The 22,069-nt window shown below is 33.8% G+C and overlaps 1 protein-coding gene across 3 annotated transcripts in view; it reads left to right on the forward strand.

Moving 5' to 3' along the window:
• The window catches only part of FSTL5 (follistatin like 5), a 649,684-nt gene that overhangs the window by 520,600 nt on the left and 107,015 nt on the right, over positions 1-22,069 (forward strand). For all 3 annotated transcript variants that reach the window (XM_024736115.1, XM_024736116.1, XM_024736117.1), the window contains exons 8-9: positions 4,167-4,328; positions 8,657-8,791. In XM_024736115.1, coding sequence (XP_024591883.1) covers positions 4,167-4,328; positions 8,657-8,791 — 297 coding nt within the window. The remainder of the gene's footprint in view (positions 1-4,166; positions 4,329-8,656; positions 8,792-22,069) is intronic.

Below are 22,069 nucleotides of genomic sequence, written 5' to 3' on the forward strand. Positions count from 1 at the left end.
TTTTTTTTTGCGGTACGCGGGCCTCTCTCACTGTTGTGGCCTCTCCAGTTGCGGAGCACAGGCTCCGGACACACAGGCTCAGAGGCCATGGTTCATGGGCCTAGCCGCTCCGCGGCATGTGGGATCTTCCCGGCCCGGGGCACGAGCCCATGTCCCCTGCATCGGCAGGTGGACTCTCAACCACTGCGCCACCAGGGAAGCCCAGCATGTGTGTTTTTTAAAGAAAGTTTTTTATCCAATCAAAATATAATTATCAAATCAGTAAGCATAACACTGATAGAATCTCATCTAGTTTACAGTCCATATTGACTTGTTGACAACCTTCCCAATAATAGCTTTATAACTAATTTTTCCTTGTCCAGAATCCATTCTGGATTCCACATTGCATTCAGTTAATATTCCTGTTTAGTATCTTTTAAGCTAGAAACTTCCTTCAGCCTTTCTTTGTCTTTCTTTTTTATCGAGGTAAAATTCACATAACATTGAACAATTTTAAAGTGTACAGTTCTGTAGTTTATAGGACATTTAAAATGTTATGCAACCATCTCACTATCTACTCCCCAAATATTTTCATCAACCCCAGAATACACCTCATAGCCATCAAGCAGTCATTTCACATTTCTCCTTCCCCTCAGCCCCTGAGAACCACTAATCCGCTTTGTATCCTGGTGGATTTACCCATTCTGGATGTTTCATGTAAATGTAATATAAATGGGCTCATACAATACGTTGCCTTATGTGTCACACTTCTTTCACTTAGGGTAATATCTGAGCATATTATATTGTAGCATATATCAGTACTTCTTTCTTTTTATTGCCAAATAATATTTTATCGTAAGGATAAACCACATTTTATTTTTCTGTTTATCAGTTGATAGTTGTTTTTGTAATGTCCACCTTTTGGTTATCATAAACATTCAGATACATGTTTGTTATGGAAAACCTGTTTCAATTATGTATACAAACCTAGGCTTGGAATTGCTTGATCACATGGTGATTCCATGTGTAACAGTTTGAGGAACCACCAATGTCTTCCACAGTGGCTACATCATTTTATAGTCCTACCACAGATGTGCAAGGATTCCAATTTCTGCCTTTTGTTTTGTTGTTTAATAGCATCCTAGTGGATATGAGTGGTATCACATTGTGATTTTAATTTGCCTTTCCAGTGATGACTAGTGAATTTTGATATCTTTTCATGTGCTTATTGGCTATTTGCATGCCTTCTTTATGGAGACATGTCTATTCAAGTCCTTAGCCCACATTTGAATTGGATCGTAAGGGGGTTTTTTAGCCTTTTTTTTTTTTCCTGTGTGAAAACATTTAAGTTCTATTCTCCTAGCAAGTTTCAGTTATACCCTACAGTGTTATAAATGATAGTCACCATGTTATTCGTTAAATCCTCAGACCTTATTCATCCTATAACTGACAATTTGTACCTTTTTCCCAACCTCTCCTTATTCCCTTCACCTCCCTGCCCCTTGCAAACACTTTTCTACCCAACACTTTTCTACCCTCTGCTTCTATGAAGTCAACTTTTTGTTTTAATTCCCCATATAAGTTATACCATGGAGTATTTTTTTTGTGTTGTCTGGCTGATTTCACTTAGGATAATGGCCTCCAGGTTTATCCATGTTGTTGCAAATGACAAGGTTTCCTTTTTTTTAAGGCTAACTAATATTCATATATATATATATATATATAAAATAGTTTCTTTTCTCTTATCAACTGAAGGAAACTTATGTAGGTTATTTCCATATTTTGGCTACTGTGAATAATGTTACTATAAACAGAAGGAAGGTGTTCATACATATAGCTGTCTCTTTGAGATGATAATTTGTTTCCTTTGGATATATACCCTGAAGTGGGATCACTGGATCATAAGGTATATATGTGTATTTATGTATGTGTGTGTATATATATGTGTGTGTGTATATATATATAGGAATATGAATCATATATATAATTCATATTATATGAATATAATTATATATATATGAATTATATAAATCATATTATATCAATATATATAATTCATAGTATATACATATGTATACTATGAATTATATATATATATATATATATATATATATGTATATATATGTATATAATTTTTTTACCACAGGAATTCCTGACAAGTCAAATTTGGAACACACTTATTTTTAATACCCATCAGATTTTCTTTCTTATGGCTAAATTCAGTGGCTGTTACAGACCACAATCAGCCAGACTGGTTAAGGGCAAACTGAAATGTAGAGAGCATTGGCCCAGGAGTCAGACCTCCCTTGATTTTAACCTCAACTCTGGACTCTAATAAGCTTTGTGACTTGGGGATGCCATTAACCTCTCTGTGACTCATCTTCAAATCAACATGACTACAAAGCATTCAACACATTCCATAACATCTATGAATATATTATAGTTTTCATTCTAAAGGTACTGCTACTGATGTTATCACCAGAGTAACTGATGCATATTCCAGAAGAGACATAAATCAAATCTCAGTTTTCCTGGTGAGAATATTGAGGCTAAAGTTCAGAAGGAATCCATATTAGTTAAGGCTTAAGCAGAAAGGGGAAATTTATTGACTTGGAAATAGATCTATTTTTAATTTATTGAGGAACCTCCATACTGTTCTCCATAGTGGCCGCACCTGTTTACATTCCTATCGACAGTGTACAAGGGTTCCTTTTTTTCCACATCCTCACCAGCATTTGTTATCTCTAATCTTTTTGATAAGACACATCCTAACAGATATAACGTGATAACTCATTGTGGTTTTGATTTGCATTTCCCTGTTGATCAGTGGCATGGAGCATCTTGTCAGGAACCTGTTCGCTCTTGTATATCTTTGGGAAAATGTCTATTTTGGTCCTTTGTCCATTTTTAAATTCTTTTTCTATTAAGATGTATGACTTTTTGGTACCTTTTGGATATTAACTCCTTATCAGATAGTGGTTTACAGATATTTTCTCCCATTCTGTAAGTTGCCTTTTCACTTTTTGTTGGTGTCCTTTGCTGTGTAGAAGGGGGCTATTTGTCTTTTAGTTGCTGAGTTGTAAGAGTTCATTGTATGTTCTGGATACCAGACTCATATCAGATATCATCTGCAATTTTTTCCTGTTTCGTCAGTTGTATTTACACTATTTCCTGGCATCCTTGTCAAAAATCAATTGACCATAGATGTATGAGTTTATCTCTGTGCTCCTTATTCTAATTCCATAGAAGTATATTTTTATCTTATTGCCAGTACCACATTGTTTTGATTACTTTACCTTTGTAATATGATTGGGAATCAGGAGATATGAGAACTCCAGTTTCGTTCTTCATTTTCAGGATTGTTTCGGCTCTTTGGAGCCCCTTGTAATTCCATATGACTCTGAGGACTAGCTCTTTGATTTCTGCAAAAAAAATGCAGTTAGGAATTTTGATAGTGATTACATTGTATCTATAAATCAATGTTGCAGTATTGTGTGTCATCTTACCAAATCTTATTATCTCACCAATTAATTATTCAGTTCATAAACACATGGTGTCTTTCTGTTGATTTAGGTTTTATTTAAATTCTTTCAACATGTTTTGTAGTGTTCAAAGTAAAAGTCTCTCACCTTCTTGGTGAAATTATTCCTAAATATTTTATTTTTGGATATATTGTAAGTGGAATTTTTATCTTCATTTCTAAAAGATGCTATAGTAAGGAAAAGTTTTTTTCTTCTCTCCCATTTATATATTTGTTCATTTATTTATGTTACTGAATTCATCGAGTCTTGTTTGATTCTTTATACTCCTTTATAATTGATAATTATCTCAATGCTCAAATTATTTCAGATTTGGTGAATGAGAGCCTTTTTAAACTGGCTTTGTAGTTTTTGATATGTTTCTGTCATTCCTTAAGGACTTCTTTAGTTATTGAATCAAGATATCCCAGGCTCAGCTTATATTTTCCCTGGTGCAGTCGCAGAATAGCTTTTATCCAGGGGACACTGGTACGTTTTAGTGGATGCTATTATTTGCAAACTAAGACCTGTAGAAATATCATTCATTAAATTATCATCATTAAAATAATATAATTGTAATTTTCTCGTATTGCAACTTTTCTTTGTTTTGGAAAATCAAATGGCAAATACAGATCACTCATTCACTTTCTTTTCCATTTCTTCTTTTAGTCCCTCCTGTAATCCGGGTGTATCCAGAGAGTCAGGCCAGAGAACCTGGGGTAACTGCAAGTCTCAGGTGCCATGCTGAGGGCATACCAAATCCTCAGCTTGGATGGCTGAAGAATGGAATTGATATTACACCAAAGCTGTCCAAGCAACTCACACTTCAAGGTGCTTTTTACTTGCATTTTTCCTCTTAAATGACAATGTAAAAATTTTATTCTAAAATTTATAACACATTTTACATTATTATGAGAAAGAGCAAATAAGTCTTGGTGGCAAAAGAATATCATGAATATGGAAAAAGATACGGTTGTACCTAAGACATAATATTTGAAATAGAGTCCTTTAATATTTTTAATGTTTTAAATAATAGTCTTGTCATAATGATTAGCTATGTCATTATTTCTGTCATAAGTAAAATATTAAATTTTTTCTTTTAAAATCTTATCGTCTGAATTATAGCAGATATGGGGAACAGAATAATTGGATCTCTTCATTGAATACATTTCTGAAGAGACAATTTTAAGTGCTTAAATCATATATTAAAATATATATTACAGAGAGTGTCAAAAATAAGAAATTCTTTAGGAAATGTTTTGCATCATGAAATGAAAAGAGAAAAAATTCAAAATGCTACTAAATATGTTCCACATTTATATAGTTTTACAGTTATGAAGTTCTTACATTCTAATATATAAAATATTCTATATGTTCTAATAGTCTAATGTGCAGACATTAATCAATTATTTTACAGATTATAATAATCACAAATGAGTGGTATGTGAAAAGCAAACCAGTCAATCTTTCTAATGTCAAATAATCTAAATAATGCAAAAGCAGTTTCATATATGTTGATTATACTAGTAAGCAAAAAAATGTAAAAATCTTATTTCCATTGTCAGGAGTGGCCCAGGGACAGTCATTTTACTGGAGTATCTGTTGCATGGCATTACATTCCTTGTTCCATGCTTTTAAATTAATTCAATTCATACTTTAGAAATGAATATATTTTCATTTTTAAAATTATTTCTGTAAGAATAGACTGCTCTTATTATTCAGCTTAGAGAGTGAATACACTTTATCGGTATACATCTTAAAATAAATCTTTTAAATCATTTACTTATTTATTTTTGCAAATGAAAAATGACATGTGAAAGTATTTTTGACCTTTCAAAGCTGAATCCTAGCAATCTCTATGTTAATGTAAGTAGGTCCAACAAATTTACATGTTTATGTCTACTGATTGCATCATGGTGTCTATAATCTGAGGATTGATCTGATAAACTGAAGTTAAATTGAATGAAAGTCTAATTAGCTTCTGATTTTGTCATCTCTTACCTATTTGATAGCAACAAACCATATTATATGAACTTATTTTGTTTTTGTTTTAGAAATATACAGGAAGGCAAATTTGGGGAGTTGGTTACACTCTAGACTCAACATTTGAAAGATTGGGGCATTTGTAAAATAGCTATTATCATTTTTTAAAATAAGAGAAAATAAGTTAATTTTTGAGAGACTATGACAAGTAATAAAATGTAAGTAGGAAGCAGAACCTAAGAGATAAATCTGGGTGCACAGGACTGTGAAATTCCATGTGGCTTTGTATATGATCACATATTACCAAATTACATAGTTATTTAATTATCCATTTATTCATCAAATGCTTATTTAGCATTGATATGTGAGGTCCAAGTCTAGGCACTAACTGATAACTATGGCAATAGATGGGATGATATGGTTATGAGAAGTAAAATTCAACAAGGCAGAAATATTTTGGCGGGCAAATCAAGATAAATATCTGAAGGGACTAATAATTAGCAAAGAGGCAGGAGAACAAGGTGATTACAGAATGAAAGAAAAGAAAGCCAGAGATGGGAACAAGTTCAACAATGCTGGGGGCATAGAAAGGTCAAGGAAGATCATTAAAATATATTCATGGGTTAGTGATTAGTTTGTCCTTGTGACATTTAGAAAATCAGTCCTCAGTGGGCTTAGAAATGAAAAGGAGGGAAGAAGTATAAAAACCTCTTTCCAAATTTTGAAAGTGTAAAAAATAACAGTAGTAGCTGCTGGTGGGAAGGTTTAGGACTGATGAAGGTATTTCTTACTTCTTGGACAATTTGTTGGTTTAAAAGGATATTGGTAAAGAGAAAGATGTATGAATAATGTAACAGGGGAAGGAGGGACAAATACAAAACAAAAAGGGAGGGGAGGTTGGCCTTGGAAAGAAACAGAAAATTTCCTTTGATAATTAAATAAAAATGAAGATGTAAATGGAAACAGGAGGTTTGGGGATTAATTTCTTTCTTTTCCAGCTTTTATTGAAATTCAGTTGGTATATAAAATTGTGTAAGCTTAAGGTATACAAGGCGACGATACTTTACACGTATGTTGTGAAATGATTTGGGTTTACTTTTTAATCACTTCTATGTATTTCATGATTTAAAGAACAAGACAACCTGCTTAGAGTGAGAAGTTATTATTATGCCGGGAAACATCAAACAAAGACTAAAGATCTGAAATAAAAGTGGAGTAGGGTATGAAATGCAACTAACTTTAAAGGTCAAGTAGCATCCTGTTACTTGAAAATTGGAGATCGTGAATTTGAAAATTTGTAAATTTGCTTATGTAATAGTCTAGTACTTTAATCAAAAACTTAAGTGCAGGGAATGTTTTCTAGTTCTGAAAGCAGATGTGTCAGGATGATAAATGGACCCGGAAATTGGTAGTTCTAGTCATAGAGTAGAAAACATCTAGATATGCTAGATTGTGTAGGAAAGGAGGGAAAGATAGTGGGACACATAGGGTTAGAAGAACATATAAGAATATTGAGAAGAGAGAATTTGAAGAGGGAATAAATTGAAGTTTCAAAAAAGTTCTAGAGAATTTACCTTAAGTATGTGGTCTTTGGAGAGGGTCATGTTTCACATAAAACAAGAAGCTGATCTGGGCTTAAGTACATTGTTTTCTTCTCATCTTTTAGAGCAGGGGTCTGCAAATGAAGGACCACAGACCAAATCTGGAAAGCTGCCTATTTTTGTAAATAAAGCAATTGTTTTGCTTGTTTTTAGAACAGCCACATTCATTTAAAAAAAATAGTGTCTGTGGCTGCTGTCATGCTGCTATGGCAGAGGTGAGAAGTTGGCCCACAAATTGTGTAACCCACAAAGCCAACTGGCCTTTTTCAGCGGCCCTGCCAATAAAAACCTGCCAGCTGTTTTGGGGAAGTGATTCTCAACAAAGGATGGGGGGAATGGAGGAGTGCAGTGATATCTGTAAATCGAGAAAGAGGTTCCGGTGATTTCAGTGACTAGCCTTCCCCAAACACTCACTGCCTCTCCATATCCTCCTAGGGATGACATTTAAGCGCTTTTCCCCTTGGTTTTCTACCTTCCTCCCCCAAACAGCGGCTCTGATTATTTAGTCTCCTCTCTGTCACAGAGTCGTGCCCCTTTCTACTGCGCATAGTTCATGGTGTCCTTGTGGTTGGATAACATGGAACACACCACAAACATGCACACAGAGACATACAGAAAGAAAGAAAAGAAAGTAAAAGAACAGATGCAAACCTAAACAAATGAGCACTAAAACACTGAACCTCGGGGTCTGATAGAACAGAAGTCCAGCCCTTACCTTTGAGGGGAGTGACCTGCATAAGATCATTCCATGAGTCTCAGATTCCTCATTTGATAATTAGCTATTATCTGGGACAATTAAGGAATAATATATGTAAAAGCACCTCCTATATTGCCAACATACAGTAAATGATTAATTATACCCTGGTTTCCACTTCGGGGAATGCAACTCATTCAGAGATTAGCTGCAAATATTATTTTACCAAAACTTAAAAATTGGATTAATCATTCCCTTAACCCTTTGGTTATACACTGACTATATCAATTTACATATCATAATACCGCTTACTTTAGGTATATTTCTTGCAAACAAATCTTACCCAAAAAATCATGTGTTTTTTTTTTTCTGTCCCTTATACCTAATAATTCCGGATATATAATTCAGACTCAAGAATATGCTTGCTGAATGGCATTGTATTATACTTGCATGATGTAGCTCACTTAATTCCTTTATGACATGTCTTTTCACAAGTATTTTCCTGTAAATGAACCATATTGGTATTAATTAAAACTGTTGTAAAAACTGAGGACAACATGGATTATGAATATTAAAAATATAGAAATGGAATTATAGTTTTCAATATGTAACACTTCTTATGCAAGGTAGGAAATGAATATAAAATACGGTGTGTGTGCATTTGATACAGAGTATTGGGATTTCTGTAATAGAGTGACAGCACAATTTATGAAACACTTGAATGCATTTGGAATAATTTGGCATGTCTCCAAAGCATGGAAGTATGAAGGGAAACAGTTTAATTAGGATAAGCTAAGAGAACTGTTTGACTGTGTAATCAGAAATCACTATACCAAAACTGAAATTGTAGTTTACAGGTTGCATTTGCCTTCTGTTTTCAGCAAATGGCAGCGAGGTTCATATTAGCAATGTGCGATATGAAGATACAGGGGCATACACTTGTATCGCGAAAAATGAAGCAGGAGTGGATGAAGACATTTCTTCTCTTTTTGTGGAAGATTCTGCTAGAAAGACCCGTAAGTATTGAATACACACACACACACACACACACACACACACACACACACACACACATCATACTCAACTTTACAAGTAAGTTTTTTCAAAAACAAAGGCATCAGAAAACACTGTGAAAAGAGCAATGCATAAAAAGAAAAAACAAGCAAACAAAAGCAGTTTTCATGTATAGGAAGGCAGGACTTCTTGAAATATTAAAAGGAGACTTAAGGATTAAATACAAGATTGTGAAACTTTCAATACAACAACTAAAATGATTTTGTTTCTTTGGCAAGTGTACATAAGATACGTTGGGTCCTGTCCTCCCATTTGCTCATATAGGAAATTAAATCCTTTGCAAACTCCTTCTCCCAAATGATTTGGAATTCAAGGTCCTACAGTATAGCCAAGGAGCATTCTGTAGTTTTAATACATCAATCATTCTTTTTCTGAAGTTGCATTGTAGTCCTGGCCCAGTGGCTGTACATCAGCCCTTTTTTGCAGTAGTCAGAGGAGTAAGCCACCTTGAGACACCCGCTGCCCCGGCACCAACACCACCCCATGGGCTATTCTCCTTTTATAGCTAGAAATCCTTTGTCATTGCTGTACCTGTCTCCTCGTTGTTTCATGAAGTTTTAACAAAAATGTACTGTCCTTTTTAAAAATTAGTACTTAGTGAAAGGGATATGGTGGCCTGGGATGCTAAAGATGGAATTTTGGTTACAGCTGAATTGTTTAGAACTCAAAGTACTCTTGTAGCATTTATCAAGTGAGCTCTCTATAGGCAAACACTCAGACATTTTCTTCCCCTGGTGCACATGTGCCACGGATGGCTGTTTTGGGATTGGGTCTGGATGTACTTGGAATGGCTATTTTCCTCGTCCCAAAGTCTTGCATCTGTCTGTACCGCCTATCAGTCTAAGTTTTTGCAGGGATCCTTATATTTTGAGGACCATTTACATATGCAATTCTCTGAGCCCAGTTTTTGGACGAGGTTAAAACATTGTCCCAGGAATCTTCTTATTCCTCTTTCAGTTGGTGAGTGCATGTAGATATGAGTGGATCCAATGAGGAAGTTGGGTCTTACCCAGGCCCTGACTACTGGTATATCTGTATCTATGTTTCGTCTGGCTAGGACAACCATCATTATAAGCAAATACTTAAATATAAAATTCTTAAGGTGAAAAAAGAGAAAAGAAAACTGGATTTAATGACTAGATAAGGACCACCATAGTTTCTTTACCCCAATTTGCAATTCATTTCCTGTTAAAAATTAATTTTGGGTGACAAGTAATTGAAAACTTTAGTTTCCTTGTCCTTTATGATGGTGCTGATGAGACAGATTTTGCTTTCAACTCTGTATTTTCATTTTTATTTAATATTGGTCATGTAGTTTTCAACATATTTCTCTATTACAAAATTGAAACACCTAGCTATAGCTTCTTTAATCAATGGATCACTATCTACTAGCATGTATTATCTGAGAAACACTTTACTGGAAGATTTCATATAATTTTGTCATATAAATGTGTTAGTTTAATCATAAGCTGTTTATGAAATCATGTTTTCAGTTTATTTTACTTATCACCTTAAACTCTGACAGGTCAAAATAATGCATTTTAAATATTTATTTATTTATTTACTTATGTCTGTGTTGGGTCTTAGCTGCAGTGCGTGGGCTTTCTCTAGTTGCAGCGAGTGGGGGCTACTCTTCGTTGCGGTGCGAGGGCTTCTCCTTGCAGTGGCTTCTCTTGTTGTGGAGCACGGGCGCTAGGCCCGCAGGCTCAGTAGTTGTGGCTCCCGGGCTCTAGAGCACAGGTTCAGTAGTTGTGGAGCATGGGCTTAGTTGCTCCGTGGCATGTGGGATCTTCCCAGACCAGGGCTTGAACCCGTGTCCCCTGCACTGGCCGGCAGATTCTTAACCACTGAGCCACCAGGAAAGTCCGAAAGAGATTTTGTTAGCAATATGCTGTTAAAATCAGAAATATTAATTTTAAAAGACATAGCATTGCAGGCCTTACTACATCTATAGTTAATAGAACTTTCAAAGCCATCTTATGATAAACAGTACAAATGAAAGATTTGGAGACTTTTGTTTTCTAACTCTGGAAGTGAAATATGTATAGGTATTAGTTATGCATTCAAATCATGTGACATTTTGAAGGATAAAGAGTGAAAACTAACAGATTTTAGTTTTGTAATTAATTAATGAATTTCGAAAAGGTACTTGACATAAGGCCTACCCTCTTAACATAAGGATACCGGCTTAACCCTCCTCAAGTTTTAAGTGTACAATATTGTATTGTTAACTACAGGACAGAGTTGCACAGCAGAGCTCTAAAATTTGTTTATCTTATATAACTACAACTTTATACCCATTGAACAACTCTTCATGTCTCCCTTCTCCCCTTCCCCTGACAATCACCTTGTATTTTCTACTTTTATGATTTTGACTCTTTTAGATACCTCATATAAGTATAATTACACAATATTTCTCCTTCTCTGACTCACTTGTTTCAATGAGCATAACATCTTCCAGGTCCATCCATGTTGTTCCTTCTTTGTAAGACTGAATAATATTATATTGTATGAATATACAAAATTTTCTTTTTCCGTTGATTTGTTAATAGATATTTGGGTTGTGTCCATATCTTGGCTGTTGTGAGTAATGCTGCAATTAACATGTGAGTGCAGCTATCTCTTTGATCCTGGTTCCAATTCTTTTGGAAATACACCCACAAATGAGATTGCTATATTATATGGTAGTTCTATTTTTAGCCTCCATAATGTTTTCCATAGTGGCTACACCATTTTACATGCCCACAGACAATGTGCAAAAGTTCCAGTTTCTCCATATCCTTGCCAATACTTTTATCTTTTGTTATTTTGATAATAGCTGTTCTAACCGGTATGAAGATAATATCTCATTGTGGTTTTGATTTGTATCCCTGATGATTAGTGATACAGAAAAAATTTTCATATGTCCATTGGCCATTTGTATGGCTTTGGGGAAATGTCTGTTCATCCTTTGCCCGTTTTTAAGTTGGGTTATTTTTTGCTATTGAGTTATTGGAGTTGCTTTTTTTTTTTGAAAATTAAATGCTTATCAGATATAAAGGATGAACATATTTTCTCCCATTCCATAGGTAGTTTATTTTCACTCTGCTGATTGTTTCTTTTGCTGTGCAGAAGCTTTTAAATTTGATACATTCTAACTTGGCTATTTTTGCTTTTGCTACTTGTGCTTTTGAGAAAATTATAGGTCAGTATCCCTGATGAACATAAGTACAAAATTTCTCAACAAGATATTAATGAACTGAATCCAGTGGCACATTAAAAAGAACATACACCATGATCAAATGGGATTTATCCCTGGGATTCAAGGATGGTTCAACATAAGGAGATCAGTACATGTGACTTGTACATTGACAGACTACAGGATAGAAATCACCTGACCTTCCAGTACATGCAAATAAAACATTTGAAACATCTTTTCATGATAAAAATACTTTGACAACACCCCTTTACAATAAAAATTCTCAACAACCTAGGTGTGGAAAGAATTTACGCCAACATAATTAAGGCCATATATTTTTAAGCCCACAGCTAACACCATACTCAATGGTTAAAAGCTGAAAAAAACTTTCCGCCTAAGATCAGGAACAAGACAAGGATACACACTCATACTTCTATTTGACATAATATTGGAAGTCCTAGCCGTAACAATTAGGCAAGCGTAAGAAATAAAAGGCATGCAAATCCAAAGAAGCAAAATTGTCTCTGCAGATGACATGATCTCATATAGAGAGAACCCTAAAAATGCCACAAAAAAACCCTGTTAGAACTAATACACATATTCAGCAAAATTTCAGGGTACAAAATCAACATATGAAAATCAGTTGTGTTTCTATACATTAACAATGTATATCTGAGAGTCAGTTAAGAAAGAAATTCCACTTACAAATGCATCAAAAAGAATAAAATACCTAGGAATAAATTTGACCAAAGAGGTGAAAGACGTGTACACTGAAAACTATAAGGAATTGATTAAAGAAATTGAACAAAACACAAATAAATGGAGAGAGATTCTGTACTCATAGATTGGAAGAATGAATACTCTTAAAATGTCAGTATTAACCAAAGGGGTCTCTGATTCAATTCTATTTCCATCAAAATCTCAGTGGCATTTTACAGAAATAGAAACAATTCCTAAAGTTCATATGAAACAACAAAAGGTCCAGAATAACTGCAAAAATCTTGGAAAAGAAGAGCAAAGCTGGAGGAATCACACTTCCTGATTCCAAAATATATTAAAAAACTATAGTCATTAAAACAGTATGATATTGGCATAAAGACAGGCATGTAGACCAATGGGACAGAAAAGAGAGCTCAGAAATAAATCCACACATATGCAGTCAACTAATCTGTGACAAGGGCTCCAGAATACATGTTTGCCAAAGGATAGTCTTTTCAAAAAATGGTGCCAGGAAACTGAGTGTTCACACATAGAAGAATGAAACTGAACATCCCATCTTTTACCATATACAGGAATCAACTCAAAATAGTTAAAGACTTAGGTATAAACCTGAAAATGTAAACCTCTTATAAGAAAACATAAGGGAAAACTTCATGACATTGCTTTTGGCAAAAAAAAAAAAAAAAAAAATGGATTTTAGTTGTAACCCAGAAGTCTCAAGCATCACTAATTCATGTTTATATTCTGTTATTTTGTAGGCATGCAAATACAGTTTCTTTGCAATAACAAATTTAACTCTCATTTAAATAAACAACTTTAACCTTTTTTTTTTTTTGGCACGTCGTGCAGCTTGGGGGATCTTAGTTCCCTACACAGGGATCGAACCTGGGCCCCTGCAGTGAAAGCACCGAGTCCTAACCACTGGACTGCCAGGGAATTCCCTAAACTAATTTAATTTTTGTTAAATTTGTTTTCCACAAATTTGCGACACCGTTATTAAGAACATATATATATATAGTTGTTAATGTGAAAATAGCCATTTTTAGAAACTAACGCACATAATTAAAACCAGAATAAAGCTAAATAAGTAAACTAATTGAGTAGAATATTAGTAGTGATAAAAGAGAATGAACTGAAAATGTGAGACTGTCTAGTTGAAGGCAGTTTCCTTGGGATGTTTCCTAGTACTCAATAAATTGTCAGAATTCTGTATAACAATACCAAAATCAGGTGGCGAGCACATCAGGGAAAACTATAGCCTTTTCTAAGTCGTAACATAAGAATTGCGCTGGGTTCTCTTCTAGTAATTTCATGGAAAAAAGACTAATAATATTAATTATGCAAGTCACATTTGTATGTTGACAGATATTCTCAAAAAAACAGAGAAAACAGTCATGGACCCATCAATGATGACTTCACTCTTCTTATTTACATGTATTAAAAATTACTCACTTATCCAAAATAATTTCAGAGGTCTTTTGTCCTTTTAGTTGTGTTAGGATACAACATACAGTTGACCCTTGAACAGTGCAGTGTTTACGAGTGCCAATCGCACTTGCAGTCAATAATCTGAGTAGAACTTTACAGTCTGTCCTATGTGTCTGTGGTTCCATATCCATGGATTAAACCAACGGCGGATCGTGTAGTATTGTAGTATGTACTTACTGAAAACAATCCCTGTATAAGTGGACCCGCACAATTCAAACGCATGTTGTTCAAGTGTCAACTGTATATTTAAAAAGCAGATTGGTCTAATAGAAGAGCATGAACTTTGGAGTAAGACATGAGTTAGAATAATTCCTCCACCACATAATAGTCCTGTGATTTGGAGCTACTAGTTAGCATCTCTGAGCTTTAATGTCCTTATCTGTAATACAGTATAAATACTAACTCACTAAGGGTTTTCTGTATAGATAACTGTAAAGCACTCACCATAATGCTAGACATTATGCTGATTCTTACTGATTTTCTGAAAATAATTACTTCTTGCTAGAAACATTGACAAAAATCATTTTTAATAAGACTGGAAAATCTAGTAATTGTTAGAAATCAGAGTTTCCAAAATGAATGATACATATACAGAGATACAGGTCTAGAGATAGATGGAGATGGAGATGTGAGTGTATATTGACATCTATAGTATTATATATCCAAACATAAAATATTATATATCTTCATTCTAAAAAATTGACTCTGCTGATAAGAGTATAATTTTTCTTTTAATGTAGCTATTAAGATATTTTAAATAAAAAAATACATATTTTGCCAGGGTCCACTTTTGCCAGAGTCAAAGCAAAAGCTACACTTTATTTCCCCTTTATGTTGGTCAATTTATGTTCCTATTATACTAAAAAATTATTTTGTAAGGTGATTTTCTTCTGTTTTCTTTTTGAAGGATGCAGAGAAGTATTGAATCCCATGTAGACAGCAATAAAAAAGGGGAAAGATTTACAACTCTTGGGTCAAATGACACAACACGGATTTTGTTTGGCTACAGCTTCAGAGTAATCATCCAGCTATTTTCTGTATAATTGAGTTCTGATAGTGGCATCAACCACATTTGTTTTCTTATACTATATTTCCCAGCAATATGATGCTGTTGAGAGAAAAATTCATGCAAAGCATCACAGGCCAGGGAGCTGATTTTTCTTGTACCTGAATCTTTGAAATGGAAAACCTTGAGTTACAGGCTTGTTGGCAAACCCTACTGGAATATTTCTCATGTGACAAATTGAACTACAAGAAAATGCTGCAAAATAATATAATCTCCAGCTATATTAGGCTTAGGGTTTGATAACTAAGATTGAACAGAATGGTATACAGGGAGGACTTAAATGCAAAGAACAGTAGAAATGGGCCCTAGACTGGTGCTTGTAACAGGGAGTAGAAGACAATTTGAAATAATGTGAGGGGATTTTAGGTAGAGGTACAACATTGTTTATTTGGAAACATCTTGCACATAGCATAAACACTTAATACACTTCCATTTCCAATGGGAGGCAATTCCCAGATGATAACAGTTTATCTTCAGAATTATGGTAAATTAAAAGCAGAGTGAATGTAGGCTTCTCTGGAAAGCTTTTAAGCCTCTATGTGCATTAAGCCCTGGGCACAGGTTTTATGACACCTTGCTGGGATTTTAGTAAAGGATACGTTTAATCTAGCTTCTCAGAAATATTGGAATATAATATTCGAATATGTTAGACTAGTCTATATATTTTTTTTCTTTTTTTCATTGTCACAGGCAGTATTACATTGGAAATATTCAGCTATTGCTACATTCCTTAGTTTAGAATTAACTTCAATAAATTAATATTGGTTGACTGTTATGAACTAAAATTCATTATGATTCTTTAAATGGATATTTTAAATGGGTTAGACTCTACAACAAGATTACAAGAATGAACAAACTATATAAATATATAATGTTCATATAAGTTAATAAGTATTACAAAAATATGACAAGTATAATTCACAATACACGGATTTAGAAATATGGTGAAATGTAGCCACTTGTACCTAAATATTTCAAAAGATATATGAATGTTTAAGAAGTATTTGCCTATTTTAGAAGTAGAGGAAAGGGTCTTAAAATAGGTTAAAATATGGTATTTTTACATTTAAAGGCAGTTTAAATATGATATCACAAACTTTGGAAATAGAACATATTCTGGTAATATGAACAAGTTAATTAACCTTTCTAGTCTTCATTTACTTTCTGTTTTTAAAGAGCAGAGAAAATACTTACTCCGAAATAGCAATTGTATAGGTTTAATGAGATCATTTACGTAGGACCTTATCAATGTCTACAGAGGCTAGGAAGTTAGTATAAACAAAGAATAGCATAGCCTATCAGGTATAGATGGACCCAAATGCACCAGTTATCAATTAATAATCATTTTTATACTCAACCAATATGAGTTAGGTAGAATAAATAGGAATTTGGAAAATCTATAGTTAAAGATACGGTGTGGACATCATAGCCAGGGTGATATTTTAATGCTGATAGTTATGAGCTAAGTGCTGGAATCCAGAGGAACCAAATAAAAACAGATATTTGAGAAAAATGAAATAAATCAATAAATGAAAATTATTGTTAATTTTTGTTTAACATTCACTGACTATTATTTAATAGAAGTAGTATACTAAAAACACTTTAAAGCAGAGTGAACAATGCATATTTCTTTTGAAAAACCCAAAAAACTATTTGGTAAATATTTGTCATGACATTTACATATTAGTAAGCTTCTTGTGAAATAAAACACACTTAGAATAATCAGACTCAAGTTGAGGTTAATCATGCTTGATAAGCATTTATTATTTTATGAGCTTTCATTACTTATCTTAAATTCTCATATTCAGGCTCTCAATTTGGCCAATGACATTGTCACATCCTGTGAAGTAACTTGTTCATAAATCTTTTCATCTGTTGACCCAGACCATGGTGAAATGATCTGCTTTGTGGTTTCCATATCTGAAGGTTATATTTTCAAAATAACATGCTTTTCAATGTCATTAAATAGACCTGTTTCTAACGCATTGCCATTTTTGCCCAATAGTGGAGGCCTGTCTCTCATTTAACAAGATGCTACGTGATCTGAATGTCATCAAATTGACAAGTTTACAACAATCATCAATAATCAGGGATCCCTTGCCTACAAAACAAAATATGACTCCAAGCTTTCTTATTTTGATTTATTTCCTCCATTTTCTCTACAGGACCTTGTATACCTTCAGTGGAATATTCCTGTATCTCATCTCATATTATACCATGTCAATTTGCCTAATTTATTTTATGATAGAAATAGGCAAGTAATGATGATATTTTATTTATATTTCTGCAGGCTTGCAGACTAAATAAGCTTATATACAGTGACAGTGCTGAGTATGAGGTCTCTATGAAACTTTTAGAAAGCCTATATACTAATATTTTGTTGGTGGTGTTCAGGAGAAAACGTTAGAATTCACTTTGATAATCCATAATTCCAGAGGTATTGCACTTGGTGAGTCCTTTGCAAAATAGCTGTGACAGGTAGCCCCCGATTTTCATAAATTCTATTTATGCCACTATCTTTTACGAAAGACCTACAAATACGTTAGTAGCAGCTTTCGCTAACCAAAAGAAATCCTAAGAGGATCTTCTTTTCTAGTAAGAAAGGTGAAGAGCTAAAATCACGTCCAACCCGCTTTGCAGCAGCCCTGTAGAGGTTGGGAGCATCTGAGCTGGAAGGCTGGCACAGCCAAGCTCCTTCCCTGGAACCACACTCAGCATCATCTCAGCATCTCAGCATCAATCCCTCATAGCTGTGAACGGTGTCTGTGAGCATCTGTGCTTTACCTCCATTTATTTTGTGCCTCCCCTTAGCAAGACGTGTCCTAAGGTAATTGCTTCTTCACTTTATAGCATTTTGGTTTGTGAAAGGTTTCACAGGAACCTTCTACTTTCGGATAGTGGGGAAACCTGTACTTAGGTTCAAGAGGTGAGAATTATCACTCAGTGATTTTCTTAGAGTTCTCTGATATAGGAATTCTGTCAGAAAATGGTGTCAATGTGTGAAGAGTTAATAAAACAAATGTGCTCTTCAAATTCCCAGGCTCCCACGTGAGGGGCTGAAGGGAGGTGCCTTCTTAACATTTTGTGAAATCTAATTGATGCCATACATTTTTATCAACTGTGTACAAAGAGCCCAGATTATACATCTGTGTGCCTATTATCCTCTGTTTGCCCAGATATGTGGGTTCTGATAAGAACTAATTGTTGTACGAATATGCCAGAAAGAGTGAGTCAGACAGTTTGATTACTGTTTATCTTCCTTATTTGCTTTATTTTCCAACTTTGTGTTCATTTCCATATTTGTGTTACATGCGAAATATTACTTTACATTTGAAATGTTATTAAATATGACATTTCTCAAAAGTCACTTTTCTTACCCATGCAGTAAAATTGTGTGCCAGTTTAAATACAGTATCTTTCCCCTAAATTGATCTACTGTCTGTCTAATGCATACCTTTATAAATACTAAACTCTGGTATAACTAATAATAAAACTTTTGGAAACATTCTAGTAGTACAATTTGAAGAGAAAATAAATTATTAGTGAATAAAATATTTGTTTTTGTCTGAAACATATGCTTATAGAAAGTCAAAATGTGTTCCTAGATATAGTTTGGATCAAGAAGACTAAGATTATACCATATAGTAAAGAAAAAAAGGAGTGTTATTTTCTAAGGTAATTATCATAATGATATTCAAGTAAAGACTATATACATACATATACATATATATCACATCCAATATTGTCTTAATTATGATTATACTAATATCAATATTAGAATATAATTTTAGGGCTATGTTTCAAAGGCAGAATAAACATCAGAAAAAAAGTATGATTAGATTAAAATTAAGAAGCTCTAATCATAAGAATTTTCCCTCAAGATATTGTCTACCTAAAAAACTAATAAGAACTTAGTATCATAGATTAATCAATAGATAGATAGATAGTTATAAATGAAACAAACCAAAGAAAACTAGGCAGTAGTTTTAAAAAGACTTTTCAGACAGAAGGAAAGATGAAGTGCCAATATATATTATGAAAAGATGTTAATCCTCATTAGTTTTCAAGGAAACACACTTTATAATCACAGAGAAGTGCCATTTTTACATCTACCAGAATACCAAAAATTAAAAAGCTGCAAACCACCAAGACTTGATGTGATTTGGAAAAATAAGACTCAATGTCCACTGCTAGAGGTAGTGTCAGTTTCACCTCCCTTTGGAAAGCACTTCATCATTTTCTGTTCGGATTTGCATATGCCTTGGAACCCAGCAATCACACATATTAGAGAAATATTGAATTGCCATACATTCAGAAGTTATTTAAGAAGAACCTGCCACGTACTTAATATTTTGCTATAATTTAGTTTCATTTTTATTTGTTTTTTAATTACTTCCATATTTCCATGGTAACCGAACTAACTTAATTTAAATACATTTTACAATGGCTGTAATTTGATTTATGTAATTTAAATGTGTGTGAAGTTTTTACATTCCCAAGTGCGCAAATACTATTTCAAGATTAATCCAAACTTACTTGTTTTCTAATGTCTATTAGAAAAGGGATATTTACAAAATTTATAAAGTTAAGAGTTTTCATTGTAAGGCAAACAAAAAATCTACAGGGAACAATAGGTTTGTTCATTTGTGTTTTCACCTATGAAATATTCACTGAGGAAAGAACAAACACGCAAACAAACATGCTGCTAGCATATGGCTAGCACTGAATAAGACAACTCTGTACTTTCAGAAAGACTATAGTTTAGTGCAGTTAGAAGTAAAGGACAGCTATAATACATGGCAGAATAACATAATTGTAACAGACATACAAGCCAAGTGGGATAGGATTGCAACCGCAGAATCATCAAATTCCAACTGAGTTGCATTGCATAATCTTTATTGAGGTAATGACATTTGAGCTAATATTTGGTGGCTGTAGCGATACCTCTACAGCTGGAGACTTAAAAGTGTATCAACTCAGGGAAGAGTCATGAACCCACATGGTGTGTTTTATTAACTTTGTGTAATATACTCATAAAAAGATTTGCTGGGGATTTGCAATACATGGTGAGAATAAATTATTGGGTAGAACCAGATTAAGGGAGGTGTTGAACTTTGTGAATAGAGAAAGTCAAGTGAAGAGTCATTTACATGCTATATTTCTGCAAAGGTAAAAATTCTATTCTACATAGTCATTATCTAGTGTTTAGATAAGTATCACAGTAAGCGCTTTTTGTTGCGCATCTCATTTTTAATATATAGTAGACATTTGAGTAATTTTTTTTTACCTGAGCAGGATTAACCAAATTCAAATTGCCAACATGGTATATAAGACCAACAGTCTTTTATGTTGACTATTTAATCTCAAGACAGAATACGTTTTGTGCTGCTGGATACAACCCATGTGAGCATTCAGTATGAGTTGGACCGTCTTCCTCATCTTTTGAAAATTATTTTGCATAATGGCATTTCCCAAAAGATAGTGTTACTTGATTTATCAGCCTGTTTGAGCTTCTAAGAAGAAAACGTTCATAAAATATTATTTTTAATAAATAATCATTAAAATAGTCAAGGACTAAAATTATGCCTTAGGCTGCTTGTGCCTATTAATTTGTATCCATTAAATTAGAGGAAAATTAACACTGAAAAGATTCTATTTTAATAATAGATAAGAGATAATCTACTGCCGACTTTATGCTTTTGTGGCCCCTGAGCAATGTTTACTTCATACCAATGGGTACAGTGTTGGCCAGGACACAATTCTGGCTACAGAAACTCATCTGAAAACATTTTGTTTGATACATAAATAAGTGGATACTCTGCTCATTAATTTGTTTTTAGAACATTATTATTCTACTCCAAACTATTTGATTAGGCGCATTTTTAGCACATGCTTGCTTTATTTTGCTTTTTTTAAGTTAATTTTTATTGGAGTGTAGTTGCTTTACAATGTTGTGTTAGTTTCCACTGTACAGCTAATTGCTTTTCTTAAATTATTAGAGAAATTAACTCAATTAGAGATATTGGTAGAAATAAAATTTTAATGCCTCCAGTATTCTAAGATACTTGGCACCATGTCTAGCACATAATAAGGGCTCAGTATTACTCAGATACTGTTATTATTCTGCTTCAATAATTTTAGCTTTAAATTTTTCTTAAATACGTTGAACAATGGATAAAAATTATGTAAATGGTAAAAATGGGTGAAAGTGAAAAATGCTAGGAATAGGACTATTCAAGAAAGTGTTACAGATGAAATATTTTATATTGTTTTTAACAGCAAACTAGTTTGAGGTTCAGATTTACTTAGGAATTGCTTATGCCTTTATGAGCATGTGTCGCAACTGGTGATTAGTTTACTCTTGTATCACACAGTCTGTTACTCCTGTGAAGCTAAATTCCCTTCTTGAGTCTCCTAGTCACATGAAAAATTGTATGCTCAAGTTGGAAAAAATGCCCTTGGAACAAACATTTCAGAGTTTTATTCAAATCTGATCATTTTCCTTTGATGTTCTTTCTTGTAGCGTGTGGGAAAGGTAAGTTTCATACGGAATGTTAGTAAAAAATACATATATAGGAGGGAAAACTTTTTTTTTTAAATATCTTTATTGGAGTATAATTACTTTACAATGGTGTGCTAGTTGCTGCTTTATAACAAAGTGAGTCAGCTATACGTATACATATGTTCCCATATCTCCTCCCTCTTGGGTCTCCCTATCCCACCCTCCCTATCCCACCCCACTAGGTGGTCACAAAGCACTGAGCTGAT

This window comes from Neophocaena asiaeorientalis, unplaced genomic scaffold (assembly GCF_003031525.2).
Source record: "Neophocaena asiaeorientalis asiaeorientalis breed wild unplaced genomic scaffold, Neophocaena_asiaeorientalis_V1.1 scaffold7, whole genome shotgun sequence".
Lineage (NCBI taxonomy): Eukaryota > Metazoa > Chordata > Mammalia > Artiodactyla > Phocoenidae > Neophocaena > Neophocaena asiaeorientalis.